Raw genomic sequence first — 25,314 nt, 5'->3', positions numbered from 1 at the left:
GATAGCAACCACAGACCTTATTTCCAGCTATTTTCCAAAATCCTATGGAGAATTTCCATTGCGTTTTTGTCGAGGGAACCAGAGGGAACCCATGCGCAGCTTACTTTGGGTTTTAGGACGTGTCACTGTGACTGCACCACTCCATATAGGATAAAGTGTCAAGTGTGGCACTGCCTTAATGAGCCTTATGTCAAATCTAAATCAACTTTGTGTAGACATCTTGTGCTCTTCTCTGTCACTTTTCAGGAGCACAGTAGAGAAGGCAAGCTAAACACATGCTCTTCACCACCCTCAGTGCTTTTCTGCTTCTAAAGGAAATCAGGTGGACACAAGACCGAAGAAACGTTGAGTGAGAAAATGAGGATAAAAATAACTTACCATCGTCCAGCGTGATGTCCTGTAGGCCGATGGAGCGGAAGGTGGGCTCCTTCTCCTCGGGCTCCTCTTTGATGTCCGGCCTCTCTTTGTCCGAGGGGAAGGGTCCTTGTGGGCTCAGAGGGTGAATCAGAGGCCCCGCTGCCACCGGGGAGAGGCTGGCCATGACCGGGCTGGTGGCCTGGGGGGAGTGCTGACCTGAGTGCTGCTGCTGCATGGGCCCCAGAGGACTGCCACCTGATGTGGGGGAGGAGGAGGTGGGAGACTGGTAGGGCAGCGATTGGAGCTGAGGGGAGGAAGGCCCTGAGTGGGGAGAGGGGATCATCCTGGTAGCAGGGGCGCTGGACGGGGTGGGACAGGAGGCTGACCTCTGACCCACGGGGTGGTAGCCCATCGCTCTATGCAGCTGGGAGGGGTGCTGCCCCGCGAGGGGGTGGCTGCCGGGAGAGGGCATCTGGGGGGGGTTTGGGGAGCAGTGATAGTCTCCGAGTGTGTGCAGGCGTGGGGATGAGGGGGAGAGCATCGGTTGTTGGCTCTGGGGAGACCCAGCTATGCTGTTTGAGGAGGGGGGAGCTGATGGTGAGGAGCACGGGGAGGAAGGGTACACCATCCCCATCCCCATCGGGTGAGACGCTGCAGAGACGCTGTGCTGGAAGGGCATCCTCTCGTAGCACTGAGGGGGGAGTGGGGACTGGCCGTTGAAGGGCAGGCTGTGGCTGTGGCCGTGCTGCATGGACTGGTAGGAAGGCCGGGGGGGCGCAGGGAGAGGAGCAGGGGTCGGGTGGAACGTCATGTGGCAGTCTGCGGGGGGGTGGTGCAAGCTGCGACTCTGGAGGTGAGGCAGGTGCTGGAAAGGCGGGGAGCCCAGGGAGGGGCAGGGGCCCTGCAGGGAGAGCAGGCCGCGGGGGGAGCCGGACAGAAGGCCGTCCGATGGGTGGCACTGCTCCGGAGAGGGCAGCTGGGGGCGCACCAGCCCGCCAGCATGGGCCAGGGGGAGGGACATGGGGGAGACGGCAGAGAGGTCCAGCTCTTCTCTGTGCTCCTGTTTCACCAACACTGAAGGGGGAGAGGAAGGGAGATGTGAGGAAAACGGTGATACAGACAGGAACACATCAATCACTCAAATACTGCCTGAATCAGAAGCACAATTCCTTTATTCCGCAGGGTATAGATAGAGACGAAAGATTCAAAGAATACACTATTAGATAAAAAGGTATGTACATAGTATTTAAAAAAAAAAAAAAAGGTAGGTAGAAAATTCAGGGCAAATAAGTGAGCAGCAGCAGTATTTATAAGATCAATGAAGTGTAACATTATGGAATGAAGTGTGGTGGTAGATTACACTAAGATTATACATTAGTCAGGTCATTGTATTGCAGCATTGTCAGTGTCACAGCAAGTGATGCTGCTGCTCAGTCCAGTGCCTTCAGGCAGCTAAAAAAAAGCAAGTCGGTGTATCAAGTTTTTCCACATTTTCCTCCCCCACAAGTTCACCCAATCAGTGTCTCTGAAGTTCAAATATGTTTCAGTTAAACCAGAAAAACTAGGTCACAAGAACCTAAACGCCTGTAGAATAGTTTCTGAAATGTATGGTTTGTGAAACGTGTCTCCTTCCAGGTGCAAAAAGCTTCAAAAAAACGAGTGACATTGTGATGGTAAATGGGGACTATCACTTTTACTGTGACAGCACACAGCTCTGCTATGCCAATCGGTAACCTATTTCCCAATCTGGTGCCTTGTAACAGTTAGTTTTATTTTTATCCAGCTCTGAATTAGAGGGAGAGCATATGTTGTCAGTCCGGGTGCCATCATGTGAAATGCTGAGTGGGAAGAGAGGAGCCGAATGCCCGGCAACCCGGATCAGACCAACAGAAAACGAGTTCAGTGCTGTTGCCCTCTACTCACCCCATCATGCCTCTGGGACTGAGAGGCGAGGGGGCACGAAAAGGCCAAACGAGAGCCAGAGGGATATCAAGGGTACAGCAAGGGAACTGTATATTTAAAAACATGAAATCCTGTTTTATTATGGCTTCAAAATGAAACCCAGAACTTTAAAAAAAAAAAGGTTTTTTTACTTCAGTTTGATGAAGACCCCAAGGGCAAATAGAATAGAGCCAAAGGTATATCAAGATAAGTAAAAGGTAGATGTTTTTCCTTCTGTTTTAAAAAGATACTTTTCCCCCAAGGTCAAATGTATTTTTTTATGACTGAAAACCAACATTGAAATCCTGTTTTAATACAGAAAATCATAGTTTGTTTCTTAAGTTTAAAAAAGAAAATGTGTCCCCCAAAGCAAAGTAGTGTTTATTGTGGCTTCAAACCGAGACAGAGGTACAGTATTTGGTGGGAAAGGGAAGCGAATCAAAATTGATTATAAAGGTTTGACAAATAGTTTGCACGTTATGTTAACTAAAGACAATTTCTCTTTAAACATGTCACAGTTTTCTCATCCTTCAACTGGGCCAGGGCCTCTGCAGCCCAGACCACAACGAAAACTTTTTAATTTTTTGCCGCCATAATGCAGGCGGTGTCCGTGGTTACATTAGTGGTGTCAGCGACGCCGCTTGATTGACAGAGCAGGGTAACTCTACTCTGCTCTGATTGGCTGCTCTGATATGTCGACGCTGAAAACAGGAACTGTCAGTGTTGAGTGGGCGTGCTTGCAAACAGAAAGGCTGGGTGGGTGGAGGGGCAAGGCCGCATATACGCACACACACACACAAACTTACACATTTTTGTGGTAAAACTCAGGGGTGTGGATATGTTGCACAAAATGCTCACATGCCATTATATTCCGCCAACGGTGTTTCAGTATGACTAGCTTCTCGAGGAAAATAACACAATAACAATATCAAATAGCACGGCAGGAATTTGCCTTTAATTAAAAACATTGAGGAAACTTTCAAATCAAAATATTATGACTATCGAGTTCCCTTACTGCTAAAATACTCGTATCGAATATATAAGGTGTCCTGGATTGCAAAAGAAAAAATAAGGTTGGCTTGGTAATTTGAGTCGGCTTTACAGAATAAACAGTTGGCAGGTGTTAATGTTATTGTTAGTGGAGAAGCCCTTGTAAACCACAGTGATGCTTTCTTTGGAGAGAGAAAGAGAGAAACGGGGTTAGTGAAACCCCTTTGGAGAAGTGTGCAACACCGAGAGCACGTTACAACTGTCTCTGCTGTCAGTCAAACTTCTTGTCATTATCTTTGGAGATGAGCTGCAACAGGGAGCAGTACACCCCAAGGAATGCAAAGTAAAGCTTGAGAGAAACCCTTTGTCTAAATGTCTGTAAAAGCATTAGCTTGTGCTCTCTTAGCTAACTAAGGGGATTGTCTTCAAATGTTTCATTAACGGTCTAACTCTGTCTAAAAGTCTTGAGAACTTCTTATCTCACCTGACAGGTAAGTGAAGCGTTGCGATTGGCTCCTTTTCCGCTTGCCATTGCAGACATAAAACTGCACCTGCACAGCTGAGCCCACAGACTTACTGTGGTAGGGAGGGACCTCCACAAGGATGCACGACTACAAAAAAACACATTTGACATTATTTACACTCAATTATTGCCAACACAACCTACAATGCATACAATACAAATAACTGCTAGTACACAAAAATTAGTAAACAATATGCAGACAATATGCGGTATAAACATTTGACTACTTACTCCTTGAGTTTTCTCACGCATTATTTTTGCCTCAACTTCCCACTGTGGTCGTCCATCTATGGTTAGGAAAAAATATATATAAATGCACAAACCAGTGAAACTCCAAGTGCAGCCAGGGAGAAAGATAGCAGGGACATATATTACACAAAATATATAATTCACTCTAAACTCAAAAATGCTGATTTAAATTTAGCAATAAACCTGAAATTCATAAGGAAAGTGACACATTTGACAAATCAGTAAATCAGAAAAGACAGTTCTCCAGTGCAGGTCTGGCTAAAATAGGCTTTTTAATGAAGAATAGACTGAGAGTGAGTAACACAGTATCATTGTTTCACATACCAGTCACACAGTACATTAAAACAAACAAGTTCATCCTGATGCAAGAGTGATCATAAATAAACCCAGGCCACACATGACCACTGATGTCTACATTTTATTATGAGGACCCTTTTGAATTAAAGTCTGCTATTTTTCAAAGTAAGTTTCCTCTTCTGGAGAAGCTCTCTTTGTCCATCTTAAAGTTTCCTAAAGATGATGTCAGTGTGCAGGGCTTTCTCAAACAGACAGGGATTGAGAACCCTACGAGACTTTGAGCACACGATTTCAATTTGTTCTGGAGAAACGAGAGACATCAAAACAATGTCATTTTGAAAGTCCCAGAAGCCTCATGGAGAAAATCTTAACAGCTATTAAATGGTAATCAAATGTCCAAATATCCTGCTGTTTGTCTTGCCTGGTTAACATTATGGGACAGAGGAGTGGAATAATTGTATTTATTTGAAAAGGCCTTAACACAATGCCGGGTTTCTGGCTAGAAAACATCCTTTTCCAGCTTTCCTATGAGGGATCTAATTATTTGGCGAGACATCTTAAGGGCAGCTGCTTGAAGGGAAGCAGTCGGGCTGAAAACACTGACAGACTTGCCGTGTGGTTGGAAGAAATCACAATCATCGCAGCATGGAGAAGAATACAAACTTTGACAACTAAGTGAGTACTGTATAGTCTCTCAGCGGAGTCAAATGAATTTGCAGTTGCCTGTTTTCATACTGCTCACATGGTGCGAGTGTACTCCTGCACCTGCACGGCCTCTTCCTCAAAACCCAAAGGATTCCCCCCAAAAACCACCGTCAGGCATCTGCACCATGTCTGCAGAGAGGCAAGCCCATATGTGTCCTTACAAGCACTCAACTGTAAGCCGTGTAACATTTACAATCCACACTATAATGGAGCTCTAAGTAAGTGATTTACCTGTTCTTTAGCTCAGCCTAACATTAGTCATAGTTGTAGTTATCCATAAGCCAGTAACAACTCTGAAGACACTCGTGAAAAAAAATTCACAGATGACAGATAGTTTTTCCTTTTTCCCTCTGAGCAAATGACCTTGAATGTCTTTGCAGCTGACAGCAGTGCATTATTGCAGCGCAGCTTGTTGACATTCAACAGGCAGGAGCAAGGGCCCCACATGCTCCGTCAGACAACAAGCACCAACAGGCACTTCATACCAAGCTGAGACCATGACTCCATCATCCAGAAACCCCAGTCAGAAGGGAAAGAGCGAGCACCTATTGCCCCGGAAGATCGCACAAAAATAACAAAAGCTGATTACTGTTTATTTAAAACATATTTGTAAAAGCCCACAGTTATTTGCTCTTACAAGAGAAACAACACAGTGACTACGGAGAACACAGGCTCTATTAGTCACTACTCAGGGCAGTCAGTTATAGCCTTTCAAGTTCATTCTTTTGTATAAACATTCATCCTTGTAAAGTTGAAATACTTATACCAATTATGGACTTATTCGGAACTTCATTGCTTGAGAAGTCTCGTAGCTTTGAAATGCTAATCTTGCTTTTAGAGAAATAATACAGAGAGAAAAACGATAGAAAGTGAGGAAAACAGACATCTATGTTTTAAACACTATTTACTTTGTGTAGATGTAATCTTTCAGTTGCCAGGCTTTAAGGTAGCAAAGAAAACAGGACTCTGAAGCTATGCCTACTAACACATGGCAAGAAAAGACATTACACATTCTTCTGCTTTCAAATATGATCCCACACCAACAATTGCCCCATGATCTGTGCCTGCACATAGTCATTTATAGTCCCATCCCATAATCTCTGTGTACTAGCAACCAAATCCCACTTTCTCCAGTTCCTTATGAATCTACTGTTATCTTCAAATTCTGACAGATGGTGGAAAAATGTCTGTCCCTTTTATTCCATTCCTATACTTACTCCAATCAGGGCCTTTCTGCACTAAAGCAGGCGGATTAGTCCTGATGAGGGGGATCATTTACACAAACCTTAATCAACATCATCTTCCACTCCCCTTTCTCTCTGTCTCTTTCCACAGTCCGCCGCCTTCGTGCTCCATGGGGCCCAGCTTTCCCTTCGTACCCAAGATGCACCTCTCTAAGCTTTCCACTTGCTGCTGTGCTATAAAAACTGGACCATCAGGGGGTGTTTCAAGCTTGCTACCTCTCTTTGCCATGCTTCAGCTGCTACACCTCAAAGAGCTACAGACATTCCTACGGGCTAAAAGAATCTTAGACAATGGCTCTTACTCGCAGAAACAACACCCTTCAGCTTTCTGCCATGTGTGAACTTGATTCTGTTGCTCCGCATCTCAAAGGTGTCTCAGGCAGGCAGAGACTGGCTCATCGACTGCTATCCATTTAACACTTCCATCCAAGGGAACAGCTACAACATGTGTTTTGATTACGGAGTGATGTACAAAAGAGAAGGCAGAGAAAGGCCAGTGACTGAACAGGGTGAATTGCAAAGAGAGTTTAACTAAGTAACGTATTTAGCGTCGGCCTTTGTTAAACAGATATAAGCAACTTTCAAAGTGTCACACTGTAGCATGAAGCAAGCAAATTAGCATATGTATTGACCATATTAGCCTGTCCTGTTAAGCATGTGAATTATAAGATGTATCATTTTGTGTTAAGTAAAGATGACAGTATTTTGAGGAAGCTTTGTCGACTGTGAAAATAAAGTTTGTACCTTTTTATGTTTGTGTAATATCTTGATACTGCAGTGGTTTGAATAATCAAACCAAAAGACTGTAGAGTTACAAGACAGTATGCGTCTGTGTAAACAAATGTGTACAAATACTGCAATGTAAAAGCCATGTCAGGATTTGCAGTGCATTGCCTCATGCCTACTTGATAGACAGCAGAGACAGAGATAAATCTGTTCTGCACTTGACAGAATGCCCTGTGGGAATAGAGGACTTGTTGGGGCTGAGGTAAATACACATATCACATCCCCACTTACATTTATCGGACATGACTACCATAAAATCCTTCTGCTGACCTCTGCGAGACATAGAAAAGCCTCTGATTCCAACCTCAAGAGTAGAAATGTAAATTAACAACGTCCCAAAGTCCGTTTTTTGGCCACTGAAGAATATCGAATTTTCCACCACATAAATGACACGTGATGTTTTACTCACAGCGGCTTCTCTGATCAAATCTGTCAGACAAGCATTAAATACAATTCGATTTTCACGAACTGTTTCTGCAGAGGTGTTTCAAAGGTAAGCTGCTGTGCACCTACCAGGGCCTTTCTCCAGGAAGATGACCTTGGACTCTGGGAAGAAGTTGGAGCCGGTGATGACCATCTCTTCTCCCCCGCTGACCAGACAGCTGGTCAGGCTGAATTTCTCCACCTGGGGCAGCTCTTGAGCCGAACGCTGGGCTGGGAGAGGAGCAGCAGGGGTGGAGGAGAGAAGGAGGAGCGTCATTTGCTGAGCTGTGATTATACACTCTGCAGTCTACTATTCAGGGTGGATTAATAATGTGTAGACAAATCATCAGGAGCTCCTTTAAACATTATGGATGTTAAAGGTCTCCTATCATACTGGTTTTCATCAATATATTATAGGTCTCAGATATATACAAAACATGTCTCTGAAGTGTTTGGCTCCAAACACCAAAAACATCTTTGTAGCATTACCCATAATCCCCTCTGTTTCAGCCCTGTTTCCAAAGTGCTGATTCTCTGTCTGTTACTTGAGATGAAAATAAGGAGCCCCTCCCCACGCCCCTCTGAGAGATATTTGGTTAAAAAGAACACAATGGTGCTCTAGGAGGAGATTCAGGTGATAAGGGGGGGGGCTACCTTGGTTGGTGATTGGCTAATGGTTACACAAGCCAAAACATCGTTATGACATCATAAAGTGGCCAAAATCTGATCAGCTCATTTTCAGACAGGTTTTTATATAAATGGATCAGGAACAGAGAGAATCTTTGTTCCTGAAACTTTCAGAGTCTCTTTCCACAGAGGGGACACATGTTGATGTAGAAGAGACATGAACAAGTGGATTTTGCACAATAGGTGACCTTTAATACAAAACCCCCCCCAAAGAATGTGCCTTAAAATAAACCACAAAATTAGTGTCAACACCTCCCTAAATGCGTAACAAAAATGTCATGGATAGAAGTGAGCGTTTACATTTTTAACATGTATCAGACATTCTTATCTTAAGTGACTTTCAATGAGAGCAAACAGTAGTTTAAATCAACATTTCAAATTGCTAGACTGCAAGCCGGCTAATAAAGGAGTGTGTGGGAAGGTTTGTGTGCATGTGCTTTTCTGAATGAACATGTTTTGGTGTGTGTAGGCGTGTGTGAGACTCTGGCTTGTTGACACTCACAGCACTCCACAGGGATAGAGGCGGCCTGCAGAGAGAGCACCTTCCCGTTGGGTTGTGGGATGTGGACTCGGAAGACCACGCGGACCCGTGTGTTCTTCCTTCCGATATCCGTCTCCCCCTTCCGCAGCTCGATGTCTGAGTTCCGCAGCTTCAGGATGCCAGCACAGTCGATGCTGCAAAGTAGAGGGGAAATAGTTGGCTCCTGTAGGGCAATCGCTAAGACAGGCATAAGTAGTGAAGGCCTGGGAGTGATAAAACTAACCACAAGCCCGGTAGGGAGTCGGCAATGAGAGGCAAAGTGAGTGTTGAATGACAAAATAAGAATGCCTGTGAATATGATTTATTACAACTGTAAAGGAGAAAAGCCCTACCAAATCCCGTCCTATGAGTTCCAACTTAAATGAAACCAGACCTTATATAAATAAAATAATCAAGGGGATGCAGAATCATAAATATTTGAATAGAGTTTCTGCTCCATGAGAAAGATTTTCCCTCTGCTCCCAACTCTCATGTTGGCTTAAATTAAGAAAATCTACTAAATCTCCCTTGGAAGATGTTATAATCCTATATGATCATAAACATTGTTATTTTTTCATTGGACCGGGCTTCCTTCATGGTGGTAAGCTCATAACTTAGTAATGTAACCCCCTAAGTGCTTCAGACACCTACCCGGCTGTCATGTTGTTTTCAGGCAGGAGAGGAATTTCGAGAACTTTGGTGCTGGTGACTACAATTTCTTGGCTGGCCGTGGCTACAGTTTTCCCGGTAATCCGGTGCACCTGGTAGAAGGCGTGCGGCCTCAAGTAGCGGTCGTCTGCTGTTCCGATGAACATCTGCAGGTTGATGGGCTTCTCAGTGTAGCCAATGAGCTGAGACATGACAGAGAGAGGGACAGAGAAACAGATGTGAGTTATTGGAGTCCAGATGAGAGGTGTGAACAAAGGAATACTCTCTTCATTTCCACTGACTTCAGAAGGCCACCCCTTTTTGGCGGGAATCTAAATGTCAGCTCGAGGGTGTTGTGTTAAGTCTGGCAGTCCCGCTGGAGATGCATCTGGTCGTTTGGCCCAAAAACATAGTTTTTTTCAACTAATGGACTTAGACTTTTTTCCCCTCAACCGCCTGCCCCTTAACAGGGTTCCATGCAAACCACCGTGACCTCCTAAAAACCCAGCTAGAGCCTTAAAACCTGGTCTGTTCAGTCGTTCCACAACCAACACAAATGTGTATTGCATTTACAGTGCCTACTACCACAACAACAACAAAACAAAACTGAAAGAACTGAATTGGCTCTGAGATTATTAGAAGGAATTGATGTGGTCAATCATCGGATCAATTTACGAAAAAAGGTTGTAAAAATATACAAAGCATTATTCACAAGCTCCTCGAGTCATTCTGTGACGTCTCGTGCACATAAAAAACCTTTTAATGGTTACGCTGGGGATAAAAGGGAAAGAAATGCCAGTAAAAATGTCAACAGCCTTTTCAAATCCAGTGCTTCGAGCAGGCTAAAAATTGATGGCATGGGGCACCTAAACTACAAGCTGCCCTCTCCATTCATCACAGGGATGGCACCGCGGTTTCAACTCAGACAGGTGAGAAGTGGGATGAAGGACATTTTGTTTGCTGTCAGGTAGAGACAAGGGGAAGATGGAGAGGCAAGCAGGACCCTTCCTCCTCAGAGGGACAGAACAAACAGGCAGGCAACACAATCCCACCTCTGTTGTAATGTTGTACTTGGCAAACTGCGTGACGGCAAATGGCACCCGCGCCTCCTGCACACTCCCATCGTATGGAGGGCAGTCCATTGAGTTTAACAGAGAAGAACAAGGCCATTCATTGCTGTTTCACCTCAGGAACTGCCAAGCCTCAACCTCACCACAGCTGGCTACTGACCCTTTCCTCCCAGCAAGTTTGCGTCACTCACCGCTGTGTCAACGTTTGGTGGAAAGAGAAAAAGTGGGTGTAGCTTGGGATTTGTCATTTGCTGTTCCAAAACCATCTAAATTAGAAAGAATTAAATTGGTCACAATCAGGCCCTGGAAACATCTGCACAAAATAATAGGAGCAAAACACGAGCAAAGAAATGCGTGCTTTGTTTCAAAATATGGAAGCCAATAATTGAAGTGAACTTGTTTGCAGCAGGATTATCAAACACAGCTTATTTCCACAATAGGTAAAGAGTGTACTGTGTTCAAGGGTTGGATTGGTGTTCGTGAGAAAGGCTTTCATTGGATTTACTGGTAGCCTGTGTTCATTTTTCCTTCCCTCTCTTTCACTCTTCCTCTTCTGAGACGGTCCCCTGTGGTGTAAGAAGTTAAGGTATGGGGGGCACCAACATTGAACTGAGCCGTGGAAAAAACTGAAATATGCTGTGTTTACAGCGAGTTATGTGAGAGGACGAGCCTCCAGAGGCATATACTAGGCAGCCAGAGCGGCATAGCTAACCTGAATAATGCTTCACTGTTCTTAGCTGAATAAAAACATTGAATCTAAAGAGGGCTATGCTACTGAGCTCAGTAAAGACCGCTTTGCTTCCCAAAAAAAAGGGTGGAATTTAATATGTCGGAAATTGCATTTCTGGAAAGTAAACAAAATACTTTTTGTTACTACTTAACATCACGTAAGTTAAGAGCACAGTGGTAACCTTAACCCTCAATTTGTTTAACTTTTGCAGATAATCAAATCTTTAGTATCCCTTTCCAGGTATCAAAGACACATTCCTCTGCAGCGTGGCTCACCTGGTGTCTCAGGTCGATTGGGAGCTGAGAGGTAAGACGTTTGTCAAATGTCTGGGCTTAGAACCGTAGGCTAAACTAACGGAGCTTCAGAGAAAGCTGAGAAGCCATGAAGCTTGAGGTCCAGCCTGGTTCGGCTCACTTTAACACTCTGTTTTCTTTGTCTACCTACTGAGAGCAGATAACACTGCTAACAGACACAAACCACTTTTAAAGGGAAACCATAACACAAACATAAGCAAAAACTAAAAGAAGCACACATTTACAACACAAAAGCCTCAAATGAAACAAGGGATGTATTTTCCACTAGACAGGGTGAGACATGTTATCTTCTTGATTGAAGTATCTTCTCATCCACTTCACCAAATATCTGTGTAAAGCATGTATTTGTTGTGTATAATTATACACAGGGTGAAGGTTTATTCATCAGTAGCAATAAATCAAAAGCTATTTTGCTAACTGTTGAGTTTGTTAGGCTTTTAAAGTTGAATTTCCAACCCCCAGGCTGGGGAATCAAAAACTCCCTGCCCAAAGGTATGTTGATGTTCCTCCACCACATCCTACATGTGTTTTAACTGCTCAGTGATGCAGGCATGTCTGAGATTGAATGACTAAATGGATCAGTTATTCCCGTTGGGTGTGTCGAGCTTAAGCTTGCTATTGGTTCCTGTAGAGCAGAATGACATCTCTGTGATACTAACCACAGGGATGAAGGTCAGGGAAGGCAGCTCGCTCCCACATTAAAATACAAACAAACTCCCAGAGGGTATATATTTCGGAAATACAAATTTTCAAGATGATGCCTTCTCACTTGTCAAAATGGAATAAAACCGCCTGTATGTGGCACATGAAATACATTCGTCAGGAAGCTGTACCGAGTAACAGCAGATGGCCCCTTTAATAACCAGTAATGGGCTCATCTTTTGAAAACCGCATTAGATCTTAAGAGCCACATGAAAGTACAAATCTGGCCAGTAACAAGCTAGCAGGTAATTACGCACCCCGGTCTGAATGGATCCATGGCTGTAAATGACACCATTATTCTGGTTTCAAAGCAACATGGAGGCGAGGGAATAAAAAGTCCTGTGGGTTGCGTTGCTTGTTTTATAGTCATGTCTGCAAACTGTGGAAGTGAGCACAGACAGACAGTGCTTGCTTGCATGTGCGTGTCACTAAATCAGGGCATGTTTATTCAAAGCACCATGTGTGTTCCAGACAGCATAAAATGAGTTAACAGTGTCTGGTGGAATGCATCTGTAAGAAAGGCGAGACAGACGTAAAAAATGAAAATGCTTCAAGGGTGTAAATAAAAAGAAAGCTCAAAAAAGTGCCCTGTATTTTAAACAGATAGTGGTCTGTTTAAACATCAGTGTCATTGTGATACCTGTGTTTTCTATTGGAGTACCTTTAAATAAAGAAATGTCTGTGTGTTTTTTTACCCCGGTTTGTCAGTGTCCTACCCAAGACCACAAACTGTCCCCATCATTTTGCTCCATTCATTAACTCCCTTCAGCTCTGCCTCTCTCTGTGCCCTCTTGGATTTGTCTCTATGTCTCCGTCTTTGCACATGAGGGATTTGGTGCGGAGCCAGAGTGTTGACGAACATACACTTAGCAGGCCAGCAGTTCTTTCTAAATCAAATAATCATCCTGGAAAAACCTGATTAGGGGGCCAGAAAGAAAGGGCACACTTCAGTAGTCCCAGCGAATCAAAAGAAATAGAACCACTCAAAACTCTCAACAAAACCCAATTATTGTTATTTTCTGTCTGGAGTTTCTCTGATTATGTTTAATTCCATTTATGTTGGTAATATTAAACCATTTAACGTTTATGTAATGTAAAATGTTAAAAGTTAGGACATTTGTTTTAGCACCTAGGACCTAGCACACAGTACCAATACTGGGTAGCAGCTGAATTGGAAATGAGACAGGTGGGAAGCTTTCAATATTTAATTTATCCCAAGTTTGTAAATTCAACGTCATTAACTTTATACTGTAGGATGATCAATTTATTTTACATCCCTAAGACTGCATTCAATCTGTGTAACAAATGCCGAGTACACTGATGCCATGAGCTCCTCCAATAGCTTTCCAAGCACACTTCAGGGGCCTATTTGCACCTTCAGTTTAGAAAATGGGTAAAGCACCACCTGCAAACAGCGGGAGATGTAAACAAGCACACATGGATAGTACCATGGTTCTGGCGGAGGAGGCTTCTCGGCAGTGATATGCACACGACACACACACACACCCTTGGCTTGCTTCACATTCCTGAGTCACCCCCTCCGTCCCCCCTTAGATCTATGCTTGAGTGTGAAATGCCACAGGAGGGTGGTCTCTGCACTTTTAACTCCTCACCTTTCCGCCTGTCCAGAGTGCAGCCCAGCTGGTCAGAAAGCAACTGAGGCCAGAGAGAGATCAGTTCTTATATTAAACCACACTGACATTAAAGCCGGTCACATGTCCCCGGGCCAGACTGCCTCTTCGGACTGTGGATCGAATTTAGGATGAACTCCCTCCCCTAAAATAAAACCACTGGATACAGTTACATACTCAGCTCCCACTAAATAAAGTCCCCACTTATTTTTGGCCATCATCTGTCGCACTGATCCAGTAATAGGGCGAGCAAGCTGAGGGGAAACACATCTCCCATCACTGCAAACACACACACACACACACACACACACACACACACACACACACACACACACACACACACACACACACACACACACACACACACACACACACACACACACACACACACACACACACACACACACACACACACGACACACTACGACACACTAACACACTAACACTACACACTACACACACACACACACACACACACACACACACACACACACACACGTTGTTTCTTTGTGGTATTCAGAGGTGCTTAGTCTTAGATAAGGGGATATGTACATAGCGCACACCACCTGCTCCCTGCAGCAAAACACTGCCTCTTCAGAAACAACTACCTGCAAGCGACGCTCCTCCCATTTTCATACACTACCCTCTCTTCTTCATCTTTCCTCTACACTCCTTCTCCCGCCCTCTCCTACTTCTTTTGCCTTTATCACTCTCTGCTCTCCGTCCCTGTCCTCGCCTCTCACCTACCTCAGCTCCAGCCCTGTGTCGTAACTCGACACTTTCTCACAGCAACCGCCTGACTCTGCCAAGTTGTTTCCCTGTGTTGCTCCACTGTTGCCATGGTGAGACTCTCTGTGTGTATGCAGGAGTGTTTTTGTGTGTGTGTGATAGCGAACAGCTACGTACACTCACGTTGATGTAAACTACAGCCCTAAGGCCTGTGTTGGAGGTGCTGTGTGTGTTAGAATGTGTGGATTTAAGCACAAAACAGTGGTGTTAACTTTGAAAGGTTGAGGTGTGTGTGTGTGTGTGTGTGTGTGTGTGTGTGTGTGTGTGTGTGTGTGTGTGTGTGTGTGTGTGTGTGTGTGTGTGTGTGTGTGTGTGTGTACAGATATAAAAACAGGAGCAATTGGTGGTCAAGGTCACGAGTGGGTCCATTTTATCTGGCAGTGGTTTCCCTACTGGGGCAACACAACCTAGGATCTATGGACACAAACACAAACACAAACACACACACACACACACAGGCTTGCTGTTTAGCACACTGGGGAGGGCAGAGAGAGCCAGGGGGCCGGTGTACTGTTTGTTTAAACAAGGTCAATACATGCACACACACAGCAGCGTTTACTGTATACTGCATGAGGGCTGTATATGGCCTTGCTAGACTGGTCCAAGCTCAATTCCTCTTATTCCAATTTCTTCTCTCTCTCTCTCTCTCTCTCTCTCTCTCTCTCTCTCTCTCTCTCTCTCTCTCTCTCTCTCTCTCTCTCTCTCTCTCTCTCTCTCTCTCTCTCTCACTCACACCTCTCTGTCTCTCTCTGTCTCTCTCCCCCTCTCACTTCTCGCTGTGCACTAAGCCTGATTACAACAAATGAGAGCCAAGCTTCCAACATGTTTACATCAAATACAGCCCCGGGGCAAAGCAGCACTGAGTCGAGCCAGTTCACACAGTGCAGAGCGCATGGCCCTGCATTGTTATCCGTGTGACTCCCTCATTATGGCAGTCAGTCTATTGAGAGACAGCAGAGTAAGAGAGAGTACCTGTCAAGGCAAGCGAGCGAGCGAGTGCATAAGAAGGAAGGCAGAAGAATTACTACATGTGTTATACATCCAGAAATCTCGAGATACCGTTTCCAGCAGTCCCACAGTGTGACATGCATTAAACAAAACAAAAAGGGCCTAGATAAACGGGATATACAATTTAAAATGTTAATAATATATTTTTAAATGTTCAAAGTACAGTTTCAGTACAGTAGCAGCAGAGATGGGCAGAAAAGTGACTGGTGCTGGATGAGGGAAGGGTTGAGTGCATGACTGGAACAGACATCAATGGGTTCATGGTTTTGCATTCAAGCGNCCCTGAGTTCGCCCGCGGTGGTCTTCGCCCCTCCTCGAACTCTGTCTTGCCCCCGGGCCGTCCGCCCGAGTTCCCCTCTACCTTACCCCCGGACCGTCCGCCCGAGTTCCCCACTTTGGTCTCTGCTTTGCCCCAGGGCCGGCCGCCCGAGTTCCCCTCCTTGTTTTCTGCCTTGCCCCCGGGCCGTCCGCCCGAGACCCGTCCTCCAGACCCCCTCCACCCACCCTGCTGGACTTTGTTTTTTGGGACTTCTGGAATCCGTCCCTTGAGGGAGGGGTTATGTCACGCTCCTGGATTCATGTCAAGGTTGTAGTTTTGTAGGTTTGGGTGTTTTTGCTGTTTTCCATGTCATGTTTTCCTCTGGGTTATTGTCTGGTCCTTTTCCCTGTGTTTTTCCTCTTGTCATTAGTTCCCTGGTGTGTCTAGTTATCTGATTGTGTTCACCTGTGGTCCTTGTGTTTCTCCTCCCCTGCCCAGTTGTTTCTTGTCCCTTCTGTGTATTTAGTCTTGTCTCCTCCTGTGTTCAGTGTTGGTGCTTCTTTTGTTCGTGACTTAGTTCACCGGAGAGTGTTTTGTTTGTTCCAAGTTTACTCTAGACCTTGAAATAAAGGTATTATCAAATGTTATCCGCGTTTGGGACCTACCTGCTTCACTCACCGTATCAGTATCTTGACTCTGTAAAACATGTCTCTGAAGAGGTGGTGATTGGTCTTACTTTACAAAGCTACACTGTGATTTCATTAGCTCTGAGTATCAGCTTTTGCAAAGAAACACAAAGCATTCCTCAGAGAACCCCCGAGCAATGAATCATGTCTGTCATAACAACTCAATGTAAACTCTGTCACGCTTTGTGGCCTTTGTTTTTCTGGCTACCGTACAGACAGAAAAGGAGCTGACTGCTTTGACCATTGCCTTTTAGAACACCCGTCTCTCTTTAGATCCCCGATCAACAGCTGGTCCACACCCTCACTACTTTTTTAATCCTTTCTTATTTTCAAAAGAAGTCAGACTCTGCAGCCTTGTGTCAGAGCACAATTTACAGTTATTTCGAATCAAAAGGTATGAATACTCTTAAATGTAATGCACACTTAGTCACTCTGTTCTGTTCAATGTTACAGAAAGGTTTACATGGTCACACCAAGTATCAGCTCACAACACCAGCTTGTTGAGTAGAATAATAAGCAAATTCAACTAAATTGTTATATTTCTGACTCTGCAAAAGGATCTCCTCAGAGGCTAATTTGCTGCTTATTTTCTGTGGCTACATTTTTTTTAAAACCCCTACATCCTGCGCCTGGGGCCCAAAACCGCAGGTTAGAAATCACTGACCTAAAACTGCTTCTCAACTGAGCCATTAAATTCTACACAGACGCCCTGAAAAGATTCACACGGCCATTCTCCCTGAGAAATGTGGATAAGAGCCACTGGGTGAGAGGTAAGGGTAACTACTGCTGCAGCCACTGGATAATGAAACTAGGAGATACCAAAACAGAAACTTGAAGAACATTTTAAAGTAACTAATGTAAAGTATCTTTGTAAACCATTCTATAGTCATTTCAAAATAAGTTGTAAACCATAACCCTACCCCTTAAATGCAACTATTTAATGATTTTCACAGTTTATATTGAGCAGCGCATATAAGACCAAAACTCATGTACAACAACTTCCTTACTTTCTATAAATAAGCACTAATTCGAGGGTTATTGAGGAAAAACTCTCAACTAATGGCTTATTACTTGTAGAATAAGGCATCAATAAGTGTTGTATAATGCCTAATAAAGAGCCATTATACTGCTAATATGCATGTTAATTAACAACTAGTTGATGGTTAATTTGTGTACCTTAATATAAAGTGTTACCTTAACTTTATACAAATGATCAGATTTCAATACTTGGCCACAAACACAACTCAAAGACAACAAGCCTGTAGCCTCAGAATCTGATCAGAAACACCTGCTGGGACTTCCACCTCGAGATGATGGAGCCATTAAAGTCAATAGTTGGCCGAAAACTGTAAAACCAGGTATTGGTGCTTTCATGGCAGGATTGAAGCATCTTTGAGTTTCTCAACAAAACCTTCACTCGTCTGTTTGCTAATGCCAGATTATGTTACTGCGCGACAGGAATTGAAGCCGGTACTTCACCTGTTTAGAGAGAGTGGTTTGAGCTTCAAAGTAGAGTACACACACCTCTCCAAACTGCAAACAGAGACTACCTGACACCACTAATGAGGTCCTTCCAAATCAGGAAGACACTGCAAGCAGAAGCAAGGAGTGTGTGGGTCCAATAATCCCAAGCAGCTGCTTTCTGTGACAGACAAGCAATGGACACAATGCCGTTTAAACTCCACAAAGATGATTTAGACAGCAACATGGCCACTAAGTCAGTATACTTTCCAAAACTTAAAAAATTATTTAAAAAAAGACTTTTGAGCATTCCAGTTAGGGAATTCAGAACACGAGGAAACTTGTTCAGGTCGCATGATGCCACAGAACTGTCATCCAGCTTTCAAACTCCACCTGGAATCTCTAGATGAATGGAACAAATTAAATATAAGGTTTCAAACATGTTTCTATTTGCTTTCAGCCATAGATTTCTTCAGAAACTCACAAATGTATAAAAACTGCTACGTGGGCTTCACCTTCACAAAATGTGTATTGTATTATCCCAAAACACAAATGTCTTTGCCAACTTTAAACAGGCTAGAGAAAGAAATCAAATGTAACTCAAGACCAACAACAGACACTGAAACAGTGTTACTAGCCTGATGATGAATGCAAGAAGGATTTAGCATTAGCAAAGCATTGAGAATACATCATAGTAACTCACTCTTCAGTTCAACACAACATTTATTTGATTTGAAACACATGTGAACAACACCAGCCCGCAGCTCCTTCTTCAACCACTGCCTGGTTTTTTTTCTGTTGACACAGCAGCTCAGTGGTGCATTGATCTAGGCAACGGCGTGGCCTCAAAAGGAAGTCATCACCATGTCACCAGATGGCAGCTATGCCGTCATCTGGTGACATCACACCACCAGAGTCCAGACCCGAGGGGAATGAGAGGTGGCAGAAGTACAATCTTTAGAAAGGGCAGCTGCTGTTGTATCAGTAACCTATCTCTATCTACCATATATAAATCAATGTTTGTCATTATAACAAGGGAAGGCTCCTTCCCAATGTTGCCCGTCTAATTGCTAATTTCGGACTTATCGGAAATATAGTCCAAACTGTCCAATCTATGTATTCGAACTCTGTGTTAGAGAAGCTGTGATCACACACGTCGACACCTGTGTCACTGGGCCTTCAGGGAATAGCTGGCTTCACACCTACATTGCACCTGGGAACATGATATGTGTGAGCTTGTTAATGGTTTCAGGTGGTCTAACCTTCTACGTCCAACATATACTGGGTCAAATGACTTTGACATTCCCTCCAATAATGCAATTCTTTTGCTGTTGTTTATCCTTGTTGAAGGTTTTTGTTTATTTACATGTATCTAGCTCTCAAAAGACTTTGCTATTCTGTTGCTCATGAATACATAACACAAAATTGCTTTTTGTGTGAAAAAAAGGACGTCACAGGGTAAGGAAATGACCTTGGACAGAGCATCAAAAAAGGCTAAGAAGACCAACAATAGAGGACTGGGTGTTTAGTAAACACAGACTGAATGTTAGACCTGCTGGACAAGAGCTGATTCTATCACAAGCCAGCTGTTCATTTTATGTTTGTCTGTTTTTTTATATTGTCTAAACTACAAAAAGTGCCCATAGGCGGTTTATTGTAAGTCTATCGTAAAAAGTAACTGGAGCTTTAGGTTTTCTGTAAAGTATAAGGGAGCTACTATGAGTTAACAATATTGAAAATCTTAGTTAGCAATTTACAGCAGGACATCAAAATATACATTTTGAGGTAATAAAATAATGAACAGCCACTACACTAGAAAGAGTGGAGCAGTATATAGATAGCAGGTGAATACAGAATGAGGTTTTGCTTAAGTTTAACCTCAGATATAACCCAACGATTATGAGCAATTCAACTCACTTGCCCTCTCCTCCCTCACAGAACTCATTCACCCGATCCTTTCCTCTCACATGGCTCTGCAAATCGCTGCTCATGATATGCAAAGGTAGTTTGTTTGGGCTCTCGCTTTGTCTACTCTCTGTCTGCGACTACACATTGCAGTTTGTCGTTGTGATTTTGAAATATCTTTCATTCCCAGCACTGGTAGTAGCAACAAACTGCTTAAGATAAAAGATGTGACCACTCACTTGTTGTAATTTTACAGTACGGGTATACAGGTCAAGGCATCTATAATAAAAAATGTAATACAAGATTTATTGTATGGCAATTTATCCATCAAGAACAAAGGGTTTAGTAAACCAAGCTCATAAACTAAAAGTGGTAGTAAACTTAATTTCTCGAAAGCTTATCATCTGAGTTTCCCTGCTTGACCTTACATGTGATTAACAGTTATTGGATCTGCTTTAGATTCTTATCTCGGTCAAGATCTAGCCCAACACAAACTAATTCCTATAATAACATAAAACAAATGACCCTAAAACAGGAAAAGGAGGGTCTGCAGCTTTCACACACGGTTAAGCCGACTGCAGTGCTATAACAATTCCCTCTGGGGAAGAGGAATGAGGGCAAGCGTGGCAAACGCTCGGTTGAAACCATTTGACAGCTAAATTATGCATCGTCACATATGGCAGGATAGAATCTTGGTGCAACTGAGGTTGAAACAGTTAATGATTGGCCTTCAAGGAGACTGCATGAGGGCATAGAGTTTCTAAAGCAACACATGGCAGGCATTTGGGCTTCCATGTTGTTTGAGCAAATATTGTGTCCACAGCTTTGGATTGTTTTGGTATTTTAAATGATTATATCTTATGTAAATAGTGCATAATGAGTAAAGACTGAAAAAGCCTGAGAACACAGCTGGTTCCCTTCTGTAGTCCCAAACAACACAACACACACTGCCTGCAACAAATAATGTAAACTAATAACTAAACAATAATAATTGTACCGAAATCTGTCCTCGTTTCTGATGCATTTTTGTTATCTCACCACAGATGGAATATATTGCTTAGAGTAAAGTTAATGCTTGTTTCTTGTCCCTGCAATTGAGATAATAATGTTCTTTTCAAGCATCTGTATTCTTTAATGGTGCACTTGGATGCAATAATATACAATACTAAAAGCCATAAAAAAAAAGAAACGTAAAACTGGCAAGTATCTTCATTTCGTTTTTTAGGAAAAATCCTCGCTCAGTTCTAAAAAAGTTTGACAAATAAAATGCTTAAAACGCCACTGCAATTCTAACAAAGTAGATGAAAGGGTGCTAAATATTGGACTATACGTGGCAACCCTATTGGACAGGGAACCAAACTGCCAGTCTGAAGTCAGCCGCTGTTGTGAAACCCAACAATGGTCATGGTCCAGTCAAGGTCTTATCTCCTATATCTCCTATATCTCCTATATCTCCTATATCTCCTATATCTCCTATATCTCCTATATATCTCTCTCTCTCTCTCTCTCTCTCTCTCTCTGAGAGCAAAGCAGCCGTAGCTGTATGGGCTCAGCTGGACTCTCGCAGGTGATATCAAATGTCAGAGCAGCGGACTGGGCTACAGCTGAGGCTCTGCTTTCTGTCTGTGTGTCTGCAGGTTGACTGACTGGGGCAATATGCTAATGTGTAAAATTAAACTGCTGACTGATGATTGGGCGATAAGACTGAATAATTACTAATTCAAAGTCCAATGATGTAGCATAAGTCTTAAGACCACCTCTCCTGCTCATCCCCGCATCACCCGCGTCATTGCTGATGCGTTTCGCCAACAACAACAACAACAACAATGGCGGATCCCAGGGTTGCGTTCGTGCTCCAGACGCTACTGACCATGATACAGATTTTTGTGCAAAATCTACAGCTCCTCTACCACAACCATCAGCAACAATAATAATATAATATAATAATAATAATCGGTCTTCTTCGCTGCTTTTGGTGTATTTTGTGGCGGAAGTACAGCGCCAATTACAGGCCCGGCATATGTACTACAGCGTCTCCAGCGTTTGAGCGTTTTCGTGTGGACGGACACGTTTCTTGAGCAACTTCTGTGGAAGCAGACGATGTTTATTTTATCACTCAAATATAATTATCTGCATTTTAAGTATGAAAGATGATACACTGTTAGGATAAAATATAATTCACTCACATGCAGTAGAAAAGGCAATCCCAACAAACTGGAAATGTCTCCCAGGAAACCGCTGCTAAATGTATCAAATATGTCCGTTTCAGTTGACTTCTCATGTTTTATTTCATCACTGCAGGCCTCAAGAGTTTAGGTCTTTGCCGTGTGGTTAACGCGGCGGAGCTGGATAAGTGCTCAGTGAGAAGGGTCTCACTGAACTAATGCATGGCTAGCATCATGTTAACACTTACAGTAAATCAGCCATGAACTCAGGGGGGAATGTAATCCCCAGTATGGTGCAGACATCAGTGCTGGTATTTTGTTTAATTGAGCACAAAACCAAAAGTAATGTTCTGTAAAAGAGATTTGGTAATTTGTCTGCATAGTATGAGAAATGTTTTCACAGTTAATCCTGTTAACATTTATGGTCTACAGCTTCAGAGTTAAATTACAAAATGATTGGGGTTTTTGCTGAGCAGCGGGAAGAGCACCAAACATGTGGGAAAATGTCCAAATATGTTACCTTGGCAATCGGGTGGCCACCGGAAGAAGCTTTGACGGCTCCTCGGCTGCCCTCGGTCTCGTAGTGCGCTCGGTGGTGGGCTTTGGGTTGCACTTCTATCTTCAATTCATACTGGCCAAACTGGCTCGGTAGCGGCCAGTCCAGAGGAGGCAGTGAGGAGGTCCTGAGGAGAGAAAACCAAAGCAAACACAAAGAGGGAAAGTAGATTAGACCTTTGAACCGATACATACAAGGCTTTTGTAAAAGATGTATTAAAAGTAAAAAGGGAAGATGTGTTTGGTTGTTTAAAAAGATACTCTTCAAAGATAAATAGGGTGTTTGTGAAAGTTAGTTCATGTACAGTAAGCGTTATGGACAAATATGAGAAATTGGTCTCAGTCTTTTTCTCCAGATTTGTCCACCCGTCATTTTTGTTTCAGAATTTTTGAAATATATATAACTTCTGAAAAATGGGTCCAAAATATACTTGGTGACTCTAAGGAGAAAGGATCGGCTTATCCAGGTTAACGTTCACTTCTCCCATTGGAGGTAATATATTCAGACCTGGCGTTAGTCTCCTAAAGGGGCGTGTTCATGGCAAAGATACAGGACATTGGCTCTCAGTCCGGTGTCTCTTCCTTAAAACAAATTTGGTTGTAGTATTTGCTTGAAAAAAATTGCCCTGAAGCTTAAAGCTGAGAGCATGACATGTAATCAATGATGAAAAAATATGCCTTAACAGAAAAGGTTTGCCTCATTTCAAAATCAGTTTTAGTCATTTATGTGACATTAAAGTGTAGGGTCAAGCCAGACAACCTCTCTTTCAACTTTGCGGCTGTTACAGCAATCTGAAAAGGTTAAAATGTGGTGTTCCCCCTTCGTGGCCCGAGACAGCATAATAGGTGTGAAATGTGTGAATAACATGCTCAGCCCCAGCAGACGGTGAATCACTGGAGAGCTCACATACATTAATCCTATCCTTAAACACAGCACTGGTAATAGGTCAGGTTAAGACTCTAAGGTTGAATCATTTACTGCTGGGTTTTTCTTTCTTTGTGAGTCTTCTGTGTGGGTCAGGATGAGAGTGTGTGTCAGTGACAGTGACTAAATTGCTCTGTGTGTGTGTGTGTGTGTGTGTGTGTGTGTGTGTGTGTGTGTGTGTGTGTGTGTGTGTGTGTGTGTGTGTGTGTGTGTGTGTGTGTGTGTGTGTGTGTGTGTGTGTGTGTGTGTGTGTGTGTGTGTGTGTGTGTGTGTGTGTGTGTGTGTGTGTGTGTGTGTTTCATGTGTAGTGCACCACAGGGGCTGGCATTGTATGTTTTTCCTCCATGCCTAGTCTGTTTTTAGTTGTTTGCTGTGTAGTCCCCAATCATATTTGAACAGCTGCACTCAGAAATAAAAAAAAACAATGGCCTTCTCCACTGAGAAACTGTGTCTGTCCATCCGAGTGCATTAGATCAGATTATTCCTGAAAACATTTAGTAAACACTGGCATGAACCATTAGCATCAACCCAAATTGTAACCTTTTCCAAATGTTCTTATATCCAATATGCTGGTTATATAATTGATTAATTATGTTCCAGTGCAATAATAAAATGTTACCAAAACACATTCAGAAGATGGTTCATCCACAGGTTGATGCTGTCTTACCTAAATGGTTTCATCTCCTTATGTCTTAGTTTGACACATTGTGTAGGCGTTTGCTAATTTGAGAATACCTCTTTATTCTACTCTGTGATACCTTTACTGAACCTTTAAATATGTTTAACCGGACAATGTACTTGAATTGTAGTAACTGTCATAACGTAAACCTTTGAGACATCTTGACAATGTGTACACAATTAATGATTCATGGCGCTAGAGGCCTACTATAGGGCAGAACAAGCTATATGTGTGTCATCCAGGTGTGTTGTCTGGTAGCAGTTACAGAGTGTACTTGTTTACTAGCGTGGCAGTATAGACATAAATTAAACAGGCTGTGTGGTGGTGAGGGTGTGGGTTTGTACTCTTCACCAATCCACTGCATGTGTTCTTTTGCGTATAGCTGTGTAGTTAGCGTCAGTAAATGCAAGTCCAGCTGTGGTGCTGGTGTCATGGGCGGCAAGAGCAGCCTATGCCGGTGTAGCACACTGATTTTAGCACAGCTGTGGCAGTGTAGCGCTCTTTGTCGGCACAGAGGGTCGGCCTTTTAGCTTTTAACTTGGCTCCATCGTTCACGGAGAAGGCGGGGGCGCGGCTAGATGCTCCTAGCTATGCAACCATCGAAGTCCAACGGATGATAGACTTTTGAGCGCAGGTCTACAAATGTTCTCAGAAGGAAAGTTGTTTTGGGGCTGAGCAGTGGGCGCTCCTAATTTTTTCCCTTTCCTAGACGCGGGCTGTCAAGTGCGGCTACGTTCAGGACCAATCTGACTCGAGCTGATATGAAAGACATCTGAGTTAGGCTTTCGAGTGGAGCCATTTCCACTTCAGCTGCCCTTACAAGATCACACACTTCCAAAGGAAACACTGCATTATGGGATGAAAGGGTCATGTGTGCTGAGTGAAGATGTTTTGAAAGAAACTAGACTGCAAGCGGTTGGTTTCCAAATCTATGCACAGCAGCATTTCCTGCCCCCGTACATGGTATGGGTCGATCAAAGGGTACCTAAAGCGACTTTAGTCTGTACTGTGTAACTGTCAAGCTTAAGAACTCAGTGACATAGAACCTTTAGGCACATAATGTAC

The 25,314-nt window shown here is 43.4% G+C and overlaps 1 protein-coding gene across 1 annotated transcript in view; it reads right to left on the bottom strand.

The window, feature by feature from the left end:
- nfatc3a (nuclear factor of activated T cells 3a) overlaps positions 1-25,314 on the bottom strand; it is a 44,905-nt gene that overhangs the window by 13,275 nt on the left and 6,316 nt on the right. Inside the window, exons 2-8 of the mRNA XM_010773345.1 lie at positions 22,611-22,773; positions 9,374-9,573; positions 8,705-8,877; positions 7,606-7,746; positions 4,043-4,098; positions 3,773-3,899; positions 375-1,431 (exon numbers count right to left, since the gene is read on the bottom strand). Coding sequence (XP_010771647.1) covers positions 375-1,431; positions 3,773-3,899; positions 4,043-4,098; positions 7,606-7,746; positions 8,705-8,877; positions 9,374-9,573; positions 22,611-22,773 — 1,917 coding nt within the window. The remainder of the gene's footprint in view (positions 1-374; positions 1,432-3,772; positions 3,900-4,042; positions 4,099-7,605; positions 7,747-8,704; positions 8,878-9,373; positions 9,574-22,610; positions 22,774-25,314) is intronic.

Source organism: Notothenia coriiceps, unplaced genomic scaffold (assembly GCF_000735185.1).
Source record: "Notothenia coriiceps isolate Sejong01 unplaced genomic scaffold, NC01 NC01_scaffold00000339, whole genome shotgun sequence".
Lineage (NCBI taxonomy): Eukaryota > Metazoa > Chordata > Actinopteri > Perciformes > Nototheniidae > Notothenia > Notothenia coriiceps.
This window is presented reverse-complemented; position numbering and strand designations above follow the sequence as displayed.